At 37.5% G+C, this 12,890-nt stretch overlaps 1 protein-coding gene and 1 pseudogene across 2 annotated transcripts; one reads left to right on the forward strand and one right to left on the reverse strand.

Moving 5' to 3' along the window:
• Positions 1-2,890: 2,890 nt before the first annotated feature.
• On the forward strand, positions 2,891-3,832 carry LOC308431212 (olfactory receptor 8D2-like; the record flags this gene model as incomplete). Its single annotated transcript, XM_080930575.1, has 1 exon — positions 2,891-3,832. One exon carries the CDS (start codon positions 2,891-2,893, stop codon positions 3,830-3,832), a length of 942 nt encoding a protein of 313 aa, XP_080786701.1.
• Positions 3,833-11,779: 7,947 nt separating this feature from the next.
• On the reverse strand, positions 11,780-12,634 carry LOC308431145 (olfactory receptor 10D3-like; annotated as a pseudogene). Its single transcript has one exon. The product of its transcript is annotated as an olfactory receptor 10D3-like (transcript).
• Positions 12,635-12,890: the final 256 nt, after the last annotated feature.

Here is a 12,890-nt window from a genome sequence, read left to right on the forward strand (position 1 = left end):
ATATAATAGAGTAAGACTATTTTGTACATTACTTGAATTTTATAAGAATATTCAGAGTGTTGTGGAAGCCAGTACTTAGACAAACCTTGCCAGAGGAGCAGAAAAAGAACACATCGGTACAAGGGACCCTCCTCAACTATGTCACACACTCTGTCTAGAAGAGGCCAGTTCTTTACAACAAATGCCCACACTATTTCTCTAAATATACAGCAGTTGGGAGCAATTCAAGAGGGTAAATATGTAAAACAAATAGAAAAAGAGACAAGAGGCTTGAAGCAGCCTTAATGTCCCACAGAATTCCTGGTAATGGCTGTGGAAACCACTACCAAGATGTTCTTCATAGTTTAGTGTCTACCTGACACTGTTGTAATATTTCCACCAATCTCTTAGCACTGAATTTATTCTGATGACCCAGAAGACCACATTCTTGGCAGATATTACACCTGGGTTCTAAACTCACATATAGTTTCCTACTCAACATGTCCATTTGGCCCTGTAATTGGCATCAAACCGGGTATATGCAAAGCAGAAAAGCTACCTCCTAACCTAGCCCTCCAGTTGAGCTTCTCGAGTGCTCACAGGTCATATATTTCATCCTTATCAAATGGATCTCACTCTTTCCTAGTTTATCATCTCTGCATTAGTAGTGTGCCCAGACCACATCTATTTACACAACAATACCCCTAGGTAAGTCCCTGGACATACTTCTCTGTGATGCCATAATAAGTATTCTTGACAGAATAGCAGAACCCTAAGAGGTTCGTGTGAAGATGTAACAGAAAGTGAAATGCAATGCCATGGTAAACTCCCCCCACAGCAGCTCAGGGCAACTAGAATAAGACTTACAACTTTTATTTGCTTGCTTTTTGAGAGCAAGTCTGTATCTCATTTAATACTGTGACTCTGGAATGTAGAAAGCCTCTCAATTGTCTTGAGTGAGCAAATGAGTGGACATTGCAAAAGCCACAGGTTGTACGAATTACTCTTCTCTGTGGGTAAAAAAGACTGAAGGTTACACAAGACAAATGACGCCTTCAGCACCACAGGGAAGGAAAGTGACCATGGCTGAAACTGAATCCAGTTTCATGTGACTCTAAATCTTGAATCCATTACCAGCAACATGATCAACTATAACACAAAAAAAAAGTATAAGAATAGCCCTTGCTCTAAGAGTTCAAGGTAGACTTGGAGTATGGAGGATTCAAAACCAAAACAATTTCATGAAAGCACAAATTAGCTGGTAACTGAAATTTTTTAAGTTGCTTGAGTAAATAAATACGAACTATTTTGTGCTAATAGAGTGGATATTAGAATATAAAAATTGGAAGCTTCTAAAATAGAAAAATGGAAACCTCTAAAACATCAGTTTAGTATCTTTGCCCAAGATCAGTACTTACAAAGTTTTAGAGAATAAAGCTATTCACCTAATTGCTTAGTTCTATTTCTCATGAACCATTATTACTATAGCATTCCACTGCCCAAACCTAGTCTTCATAATTCAGTTATAATTTACCTCAGCCTTTGTAACCAGATGTCTGTTTTCTTATTATTGCATTTATTCACTTCAAAGACGAAGTGTTCCAATTCATAAAATGTTCTGAAACTGAAGATGTTTGTGTACTTTGGGGATCACCATTGTCCTGTAACAAGTTCTTATGATAAGACACAAGGGACTTTTGACACAGGTTAACCTCAGTATGTAAATGTGTCTGCATGTGTTTTCTACCGCCATTTGCTCTTCCTTAAGGACATTTAACATCAGTGCAACCTTATTTAAACAAACAAGAGGCCAAAGTGTTTTCAATGTTAGTAAAGTGTCCAACAGACTGTCCTAAAGCTGCCCTAGATCACAAGTAAAACAAAATTCAAGGAAATTGTGGAGAAGGGCAAATAAAGGAAACAGTGTAGAAGTTACAGTTTATTTCGTGCTCAGACTCAGAAGAAAACTGTTGTGTGGTAGGAATGTGTTTCTTGTTGTTAAATAGAATAGGTAAAAACATAAAACCTGACCTTAACACTCAGTAGGAAACCTGGGGGAAAACTCAATTAACTCATGTAAATGGGGAAAATAATGTAACCTTGTAGCAAAGCCAATATTCTCTAATTTCTCATGTGTAAAGCAGATAGCTCTCTCATGGGCTGCTCTGCAGCCTTCATCACCTAAGTATACCTTCAGAGCTCTGCCCCCCCCCCATAGAAGCACCTATGACCTTGGTGTTTTCTTTTCCCTTTCCCACTTTCCTTCAGCACATGACAACAGGGCTATGCTCACAGCACCAATTAACCCTTTCCAAAAGGGCTTTATTCTTCTTACTTCTCAATGACTCATGGGTAGCAGCAAGAAAAATCAAATTCAAAACCAGGCATGCAGAAGGGACGCAAAGAGCTGAGAAAGAAGCAAAGCCCTTGTGATTAGGGTCAGGGAGTAATGAGCAAAATACAGAGGAAATGAAGGGTCATTGGTCAGGGTAGCTCAAGGTCCAAATCATCAGAGACGACAGCTGGTCCAGACAGAACCTACCAAATGGAAGAACATCTCTGAGTAAGTGCTCCTGAAAGGTGCTTAAATAATAGTTATTCTTTTACAGGAAAAGCCAGAACTTCTGGAGCTTCGTTTGTAGAGACAGCATGAGTCTCACATTTAAATGTCACAAGAGGATAATAAAACAAAAACCCAATGAGTTTCACTTCTCAGGGAATGTAATAAAAACGAAACCAAATGGAATGTAATCTTGATGACAGATGATATTCAATCAGTTCTACCAGTGTGTTGATTTTGGTTCTATTGAAAAATAAGTCACTTGTCAAATTGCAAACTCCTATGTACTACCAATTGTTAATGTTTGCCTCTCTCCATTGAAGCACCCAACTCCTCACATCTGGGGTAAGCATGAGCTCAGGAAATCACTCTGAAGCATTCTTATTTGTCCTTGAGGGGTTAACAGACAAGCCGGGGCTCCAGATCCCCCTCTTCTCCCTGTTTCTCTTGATCTATGTGATCTCCATGGCAGGAAACTTGGGCTTGGTCTTCTTAATCAGAATCAGCTCTCAGCTTCACACACCCATGTACTATTTCCTCAGTAACTTGTCCTTCATAGATCTCTGCTACTCCTCTGTTATAATCCCCAAGATGTTGGTAAACTTTGTATCTGAGAAGAATTTTACATCTTTTTCTGAATGCATGGCCCAGCTGTTTCTGTTCTCTTTCTTCGGCATTGATGACTCCTACATGCTAACCGCCATGGCATATGATCGTTATGTTGCCATCTGCAACCCATTGCTCTACAGTGTAACCATGTCCCACAGGGTCTGTATGCTACTGTCCACTGCTGTGTATACTATGGGGGCCTTTGGGGCCACGGTTCATACCAGCTACATATCCAGTCGTTCCTTCTGTGGAACTAGTGTCATTCACCATTACTTCTGTGACATCCTCCCTCTTCTGAATATAGCTTGCTCTAGAGATTATACCAAGGAGTTTTGGGTGATGATACTTGTTGGATTTAATGTTTTTGCAAGTGTGCTTGCCATCTTCATCTCTTATGCCTTCATCCTTGCCAGCATCCTTCGAATACGCTCAGCTGATGGCAGGTCAAAAGCCTTCAGTACCTGCAGCTCCCACCTTGCGGCTGTTGGAGTCTTCTATGGCTCCATCATCTTCATGTATTTTAAACCATCTACAGGTGACACGACCCAGGAGAAAGTGGCTTCGGTCTTTTACACCACAGTGATTCCCATGCTAAACCCCCTTATATATAGCCTTAGGAACAAAGATGTCAAAGAAGCCATTAAAAAGGCTGTGAATAATAGGCTATTCTCTCAGTCTGTGTAGGAAAATAATCATCTTGAAGCTACAAATGTAAATACTCATTTTGTCTTTTAAATTGTCTTGAATGCAAGAATAACTATTAAAAGTTGAAGGGTTATCTCAAACTGAAATGCCTGTGAGGTTTATTTTTGGTGAACCTCACTTCCCCATTTAAGTGTCTCTACTCCCAACATACTGGTATATAAATTATATGAATAAATGAATTCATGTATGTGTGTGTATGTCTGTATATGTGTGTACTCACCAAATAATACTAAGAAAGAATAAGACAAAAACTTAGAGATATGTAGAAAACGCTATCTATTTCATTTTGTGAACTTTAAAGATGACATTTACTGATTTGTGGGAGGGGGCATGTCAGCGTATCAAAGGACAAGATGAGAACGTTGACTCTCTCCTTTTCCCATGTAGATTCTGGATATCAGGACATTGGGCTTAGTGACAAGCTTCTTAACCCTCTAAACTGTCTCAAGGGCCTACATCCTTATTTTAAATGACAAATATATAAAGAGAAACACTGAGAAAAAAGAATGTGAACGTGAAGGTATTTAATTCAAAGGCAGTGAGAGGAGACAGATTTCAGGATATATCCTAAAGAAGATAAATCTATCCATGTCTTTGATTGCAACAGGATTATAATGGAAAACTATTTTTATGTTTTGGACATTGCAACTAGAAAATTAGGGTGGCAATTTTCAATGAAACAAAAATTTGAGGAGGAGTCCTCTTGCATGAGGACACATTCAGTTAACAACACCAGTGGACAGTTCTAACTTCCCTTTAGGGAATAGCATGTGTACAGCAGCACATATTATTGAGGCTATTTTTCCAGGAAAAATATTGCAAGTTAGCATTAACATAAATACAGAAAGCAAGTGTAATCAGGATGCTAAGGTGTATGTATTGCCTGAATAATGTCCATGTTTCACATAGAGCCTTTCCCCTAAAATGAGATTGGGATTAACAATAATATAAAAGTCAAAGAGATAAATTCAGAGTTGGAAAGAGCAGAAAGACATGAGGTTAAAATAATGTGCTGTCTCCTGTTTTTGTGTCATATCTGAAAGTAAAACAGGAGAGTTATTATATCAGGATATAGGAAATCCACATCAGAGTTTTTTTCAAAACAACCCTATCAACTTTGGCTTGTTTATATGGAGTTTCTTTATAGTCATTTCTTTCAGTATACAAGAAGTCTCCTTGTTTATGGGATCTTAGAAAGAAAAGAAATGAGGTTTCTCAGAATATACCTCCTTTATGACACTCATTTCAACAGTAATGTAACACTAGTTCTGATAAGAGTTAGGCTTACCTGTCTGCCCATCTAGAAGGTAGGATCTCTGATAATCATGGACATGTGTCTTACATTTTGCTCCCATGTCCTAGAATAATAAAGCTGTTCAAATGCTAACCGATGATAAATATATAAATTTCTGTGCATAAAATATATACAAAATTAAAATATATAGTATTAGCAGCTGTGTGTGTGTGTGTGTGTGTGTGTGTGTGTGTGTGTGTGTGTGTGTGTGTACTGTATTCTGGTAAGGATGAATCTGCATGGACTCTGTTCCTTATATGTTTTTATAATACCCAAATGCATTTCTGTAGCTTCTTGAACATTATTCCAAGACTATATGATTAAAGGGTACTAGAAATAAAGAGAAAATGTTTAACTCAGTAGTTAGTCACATGAAGATCAATAACTTCTTATTAAATACCACAAGTTGGCTATGACACCCTACAAAGACTTTTAATTAAAATAACTTCTCCCTCTACCAATCGGATTATTTCAATGTGTAAATATACTGTGCTTCCATTATCCATCCATAAGTTGATGGACATCTAGGTTGTTTTCAGTTTCAAAACTATTATGGCTATTATGGAAAGAGAAGCAATAGGCATGGATGACGTGGATCTTAGTTCTGCCTCTACCACTTCCTCAACCATTCCTGTAAGACCAAATCTTGGTGGTGGGGTTCTTACACCAGTCATGAACAGAGCAGATGATAGTCTTTTGCACATCCAAGCTTGATGCTGGCTTGAAAGAAAAGGCTGTCTTACTACTGGGACTCATAAGTACAAAATCAAGTCAAATTAAGGCAGCACAGCACAGAAGGATGAAAACAGACAGAGTCCTGTGGATAGCCATGCTACACACAGAACTGCCCTCCAGCATATGGCAAAGACAGACCATAAACATCCACTTGTCACCATACCATGCAGCATGAATGAAGGATGGCATCTAGGGGCTCGCCAGCAGTGTGACCAGCTCACAATGGAATATGCAAGTATGTGGCAGTCAGATGGGAGAGAAAAAGAAGTGGGGCACCTTAAGCATTATAAAGAGAGATGAAGCTGGAGATTCAAAGGTGAGAGGAATAGCCCGAATTGAGTGACCAGTCCCACCACCTGGGGTACTGGGAGAGTACTTGGAGAGTGAGCCCTGAACCATGACTGGGCAGCTCAGTGGAACAGGCTCTGGAGATATAGGTGCAGGTGAGCAGGTTTCAAGAGTCGGAGAGCAGGAGAGCCGTTCCTGCCTCCTGCTGATGGTAGCATTAGGTAGCCAGAGCAGTGCTGGAGAGCTCACCCAGGTAGTACAGAGAGGGAGAGCAGGCAGGCTGACCAGCTCAGCTACTACTCAGGCCCAGATCCAGTGCTGGGAATTGGCCAACTCAAAATGTATATTGTTCACAAATGATTCAGACATGAGAATGAGCCAGTCTTCCTATTCCAAAGCTGCAGGATCTTCATGTCACAGGGCAACATCAGAATAACTGAGAGGAGTCCCAATGGAGAATCCATTATTGATGGTGTCACAAAAGCCAGAGATCTTGAACCAGACCAAAGATTCATTGCAATAAATGTTTGAAAATGAAGATGTATGGACAGGGGGATATACTGTGGGACACACTGTGACATGCTACAGCATCCATGATTAGATGTTTTCTATGCTTTGGGTTTTTGTTGTTGTTATTTATTTGCCTCTGTCTCATTGAGGAGGTAGGAGATACTGCAAGGATGAAAGGCCAATATGAGGGAACAGAGAGATTCATGGAACTGGGATGAATGATGTGCAACTCACAATGGATCAATATATATATATATATATATTCATAACCTTGACTTCCTATAAAATCAAAGACAACTCAGATACCATCCAAATGAAAAGAATCAATGTACCATTACAATCAATTCCAAAAAAAAGAGAGAAAATACAGTGATATAAACAAAATCTTGTACTCCCAAATCCTAGGTATTAGACTGATACACGATCTTCTGAACTCCGAAAAGCATGAATGCCTATGGCTTATCTTGTAGTTACTTGCTGACCCACCTGCACACTTGTCAGTGTCTCTGGTGTCTTTTGGGATATCCCAATACCCTGATTCTCCATTGCAAGTGAAGCTTCACCTTCAGGAATGAGGCCCCTCTTCAGATATTCAAACACCGCCACATTTTTCCAGTATTCTTATGCTCTTTATGGCCCTTTCTTGCCTTATGCCAAGGCATTTATACACTATATATGTATATATATATATATATATATATATATATATATATATATATACACACCATATATATACATATATATGTATATGTGTGTCTATGTATATATATATATATATATATATATATATATATATATATATATATATATATACATACACACCATATATATACATATATATGTATATGTGTGTCTATGCATTTCAAATGTCTTACCACAGGAAAAAACCACATAAGAAAACCGTGTTTGAACATTATCATATTCTTTGAGCAACAGTTCCTAAATAAGACTAACAAATGAACATCTACATCTAAAAGTAACCAACAGTGCTAGAGAGACAGCTCAGGAGGCAAGAACTAAGACTAACAGCCTAAGTTCAATGTCCAGAGTTCTTATGGTAGAAAGAGAGAACCAGCTCATTCAAGGTATCCTCTGACCTCTACACATATTTAGGCACACACACATGCACACACACACACACACACACACACACACACACACACACACACACAGACACACACACACACACTAAACAAATGTGAAAAAAATTAAGTAAGTAGATGATTTTATCAGATACTGCTGAATTACTCTGTCACATTTATTAATTTATACGCTCAACCAATTATGCATAAGATCATTTATACTCATACATTTATTATTGTTTTATTTGTTGTTGCACAATTAAATACCTGAAAATTTTTTCTACTGAATCCAAATATAAATTCTGTACAGAATATACGGCACATCATTTAAATTCTCTTTACAAATAACATCAGCAAACAGAAATGGAAAAATCAAAGAAGAGGCCAGTGGAGATTCAAATCACTTACACTGAAGACTTATGTTAGAGAACCCACTGTTTTAATTCTTTATTTTTTAATTGAACAACTTTATTTTAAAAACACAGATAAATGTAAAGATTTTAAGCATTTTTGCATAAAATTATACAAATACATTTTTGTCAGGATTTGGTTTTTTTAAAGGTTTGATAGTGTGCATTAAAACTAGTCAGAACATCTGCCACCAGGAAGAGCAGAGATCCAGGGAGACAGGCCTGGTGAGAAGGCTTTCCAACAGGCCCGGGGTGCACAGACATCTCGGCAACTTTTTTTTATAAGGTTTGATAGTGTGCATTAAGATCTTACTAGTTACAATGAGTATAACGTAGTTGTAAAACAAGATGTAACCTTGAATAACTCAAAGTTTTCTTGGTGTGTAAAGATTAAGCAAATGGTTTTTCATTCTCCTTTTTTTTTCTTGAACTTCATATAGTCTGTGAGTTGTTGCTGCTGTGATTAGAGCTTTCTGAGGTTACTATTCAATTTTTAGTGACTGCATATTATGTCAGATCTTTTATGACTGGGTTATCTCACTCAGGATGATATTCTCTAGATGCATCCATTTTCTTAAGAAATTTCACAAAGTCATTGTTTCTGATAGCTGAATAGTACTTCATTGTGTAAATACTCCACAATTTTTGTATCCATTCATCTACTGAAGGACATCTGGCTTCTTTCCAGCTTCTGACTACTATAAATAAGGCTGCTATGAACATTGTGGTGCATGTGTCTTTGTTGTATGTTGGAGCTTCTCTGGGGTATATGCCCAGAAGTGGAATAACTGGGTCTTCAGGTAGTACTATGTCCAATTTTCTGAGGAATCACCAGACTGATTTCCAGAGTGGTTGTACCAGTTTACAACCCCACCAAGAATGGAGAAGTGTTCCTCTGTGTCCACATCCTCGCCAGCATGTGCTGTCATCTGAATTTTTGATCTTGGCCAATCTGACTGATGTGAGGTAGAATCTCAGGGTGGTTTTGATTTGCATTTCCTTGATGGCTAATGATGTGGAGCACTTCCTTAGATTCTTTTCAGCCATTCAATATTCCTCAATTGAGAACTTTTTGTTTAGCTCTGTACCCCATTTTTTAATAGGGTTGTTTGATTATCTGGTGTCTAGCTTCTTGAGTTCCTTGTAAACCTTGGATATTAGGCCTTTATCAGATGTGGGGTTGGTAAAGATCCCACTCTGTTGGCTGCCGTTTTGTTTTCTTGACAGTGTCCTTAGCCTTACAGAATCTTTGCAATCTCATTAAGTCCCATTTGTCAATATTTGACCTTAAGAGCACGAGCCATTGGTGTTCTGTTCAGGAAATTTTCTCCTATGCCTATGTGTTCTAAGGTTTTCCCTACTTCTAATAATTTCAGTGTACCTGGTTTAATGTGGAGATCTTTGATCTACTTGCACTTGAGCTTTGTACAAGGAGATAAGAAAGGGTCTATTTTCATTCTTCTGCATGCTGAGTGCCAGTTAGACCAACACCATTTGTTGAAGAGGCTATCCTTTTTCTATTGAATGTTTACAGCTCCTTTGTCAAAAATCAAGTGACCATATATGTGAGAGCTCATTTCTGGATCTTCTATTTTATTCCATTGATCCATGTGCCTATCTCTGTACCAGTGTCATGCAGTTTTTAGCACAATTGCCTTGTAATATAGCTTCAGGTCAAGGATAGTGATTCCCGCAGATATTTTCTTGTTGTTGAGGATGAATTTTGCTATGCTAGGTCTATTGTTATTCCAGAGGAAATTTTACATTGCTCTTTCCAACTCAATGAAGAATTGGGTTGGTATTTTGATGGGGATTGCGTTGAATCTGTAGATTGCTTTTGGTAAAATAGCCATTTTTACAATGTTGATCCTTTTAATCCATGAGCATGGGAGATCTTTCCTTTTTCTGAGATCTTCCTGGATTTTTTTCTTCAGAGATTTGAAGTTTTTGTCATACAGGTCCTTCACTTGCTTAGTTAGAGTCACACCAAGGTATTTCATATTGTTTGTGACTATTGTGAAGGGTATCTTCTCCCTAATTTCTTTTTCTGCATGTTTGTCCTTTGAGTATTGGAAGGCTACTGATTTGTTTGCGTTAATTTTATATCCAGCCATTTTGCTGAACTTGTTTATCAGCTGTAGAAGTTCTCAGGTGGAATTTTTGGGGTCACTTAATAGTTAAGTATATAAGGTATCCTCTTTGTTTGTTTGCTTGTTTGTTTGTTTGTTTGTTATGATAGGGTTTATCTGTGTAGCTGTCTCAGAACTCTCTTTGTAGACCAGGCTTGACTTAAACATATATAACATGTCTCTACTTCTTGAAGTTTGAGACTAAAGGTACATGCTACCACACCTGGCTGTAAGGTTTATTCTTAATGGCCCAGAATACAGTGCAGATTTATCAAACCTATTACCTAACCAATTATAGATAACACCCTTAAATTTTGTCATTTCTCATTCAATACATTCTTTCATCACTTTTTTAGATTTAGTGTAGAATTATGTTCTGTTTATTCTTCTTTACAAAATACCATTCTGTGATTGGTAGTCTCTTTTATTAAAAGACAGCATGCCTTCTCAGCTAGTTTATATGATGTCTATATATTTCAGTTCTACATGACTTCATTCTATTTTGGGAAAATATACTCTACTGAATATACTGTATTTCATTCAGAAATAGCCTTTTTAAAATTTTGGACTGTTTGTATTTGAATATCAGTTAATTGTTATTTCTTCTATATCTTTCCTACTTGCAAATGTTTTCTAACTACTTTTCACTTTTAAAAAGTAAGTTTTAGTATTACATATCCTAGATGTACTGCAATTCTGCTATAGAGACATTAGCTCAATATGGTCTGCCCCTCTTGATTATTATGAACAGAAATGTAGACACCATATTAAGCAATTTGATCACGACAGAACCTTCAAAGTAAATGAAAAGAATTCACGTTTACTCAAAATGGACTACAAATATAACTGTAAAATTAGATTGATGGTATCTAAACTCATTCTATTAGAATTAGCCTTATACTAATAACAAACCTATAATAAGTAAATAAATGTGGGTAAATAGTAATACATTCTTACAAATGAGAAATCAATATAAAAGAAAGTAGAGGAAGGCAACACCTCGAGTGAACATCTTCCTCAGTAAAGAATGTGCCAAATTGTTGGCCATTGGCAAAAGGTCAGTCTGAAAACAAACATACAACTAACATTATATAAATTTAACTGGTTATATTCAGGAATGTATGCATATACAAATATATCTAAAGAGGTATATACATATGTATGTGCAATAAAATTAATGAGAAAAAATGTCAGATATTTGAGTCAAAGATGAAGTGTTTGGGGGGAGGAAAGGAATGGAGGAAATATTTTAGTTACATTACATTCTTTAAAAAATTAAATATATATATATATATATATATATATATATATATATATATATATATATATATATATACAAGTACATGCTTCAATCAAATATCTGCAATCAAACAAACATCAAGTATGCCACAAATGTTTTTAAAAATCATATGAAAATAAGAGCAACTTCTATTGAGTAATAAAGAAAAATCTCTGAGGAAGAAATTTTGCCATAAAGCTTAGTCCCCAGGAGTGTGTATCCCTTGAGTCAATGCCTTTCTCAAAGCCACCTTTACCTCCTTGTTTCTCAAGGAGTATATCAAAGGATTAAGGAAATAAGTAACAATAATATTCAACACTTGAACCACAGATTCCAGCCAAGGACTAGAGGCAGGTCTGAGGTAAATGAGGACCACTGGGCCATAGAAGAACAGGATGGATGTCAAGTGAGCACTGCAGGTGGAGAAGGCTCTGTGCCTGCCTTCAGAAGAACAGATTTTCAAGATGGAGATAATGATGCAAGAGTAGGAAATGAAGATAAGGAGAAAGCACACCAGTGCCACAAGACCTACATTGATGAAACTTACAGCTTGTGCCAGAGAGGTGTCTGCACATGCCAAGGGCAGCACCACTGGGATGTTGCAGAAGAAGTTATCTACTTCATTGGGTCCTCAGTAGGGTAACTTGAAAATGAGAAATGTGAGGACAGATGCATGCAGACAGCTCCCCATCCAGGTAGCCACAGTCATGGAGTCATACACCCATGAATTCATTATGACTGTGTGCCTCAAAGGGTGGCAGATGGCTGCAAAGTGGTCATAGGCCATCACGCTGTGGGGCTGTGTGAGGTAAGGCATCATCTTTGGGGAACTCACAGAAGGAAAAAAGATGTCAAACACTGACAGGTTTCCCAACAAGAAATACATGGGTGTGTGAAGGTTTGGGGAAGTCAGGATAGCCAGCATGATGAGTAGGTTTCCTGGAAGAGTGAGAAGATAGAAGGTCAAAAAGAGGACAAAGAGCATCCTTTCTAGTCCAGCTGTATGTGGCATTCCCATTAGGAGGAATTCAGTTACCAAAGTACAATTCCTCATTTTCAAGTTCACTTACTCCTAGAAGATGAAAGGATGGACCTACTTAGCTGAACTTCCCAAAGGAATCAAAGCCTTTAAAGAACCCACTGGAAAGCCATTTATGGTAAATACTTCCAAAGTGAGGTTTCATCTAATACTGTCACCAGCTAATATTTGATGTTGAATTATCCATCCGTTTTAACTGTTCCCTAAAACTTAAAGAGATAAACTTGAATTTAAAATTTTGAGTGGTGACAGTATAGAGTAGTGGTTCTCA

Source organism: Micromys minutus (assembly GCF_963924665.1).
Source record: "Micromys minutus genome assembly, chromosome: 16".
Lineage (NCBI taxonomy): Eukaryota > Metazoa > Chordata > Mammalia > Rodentia > Muridae > Micromys > Micromys minutus.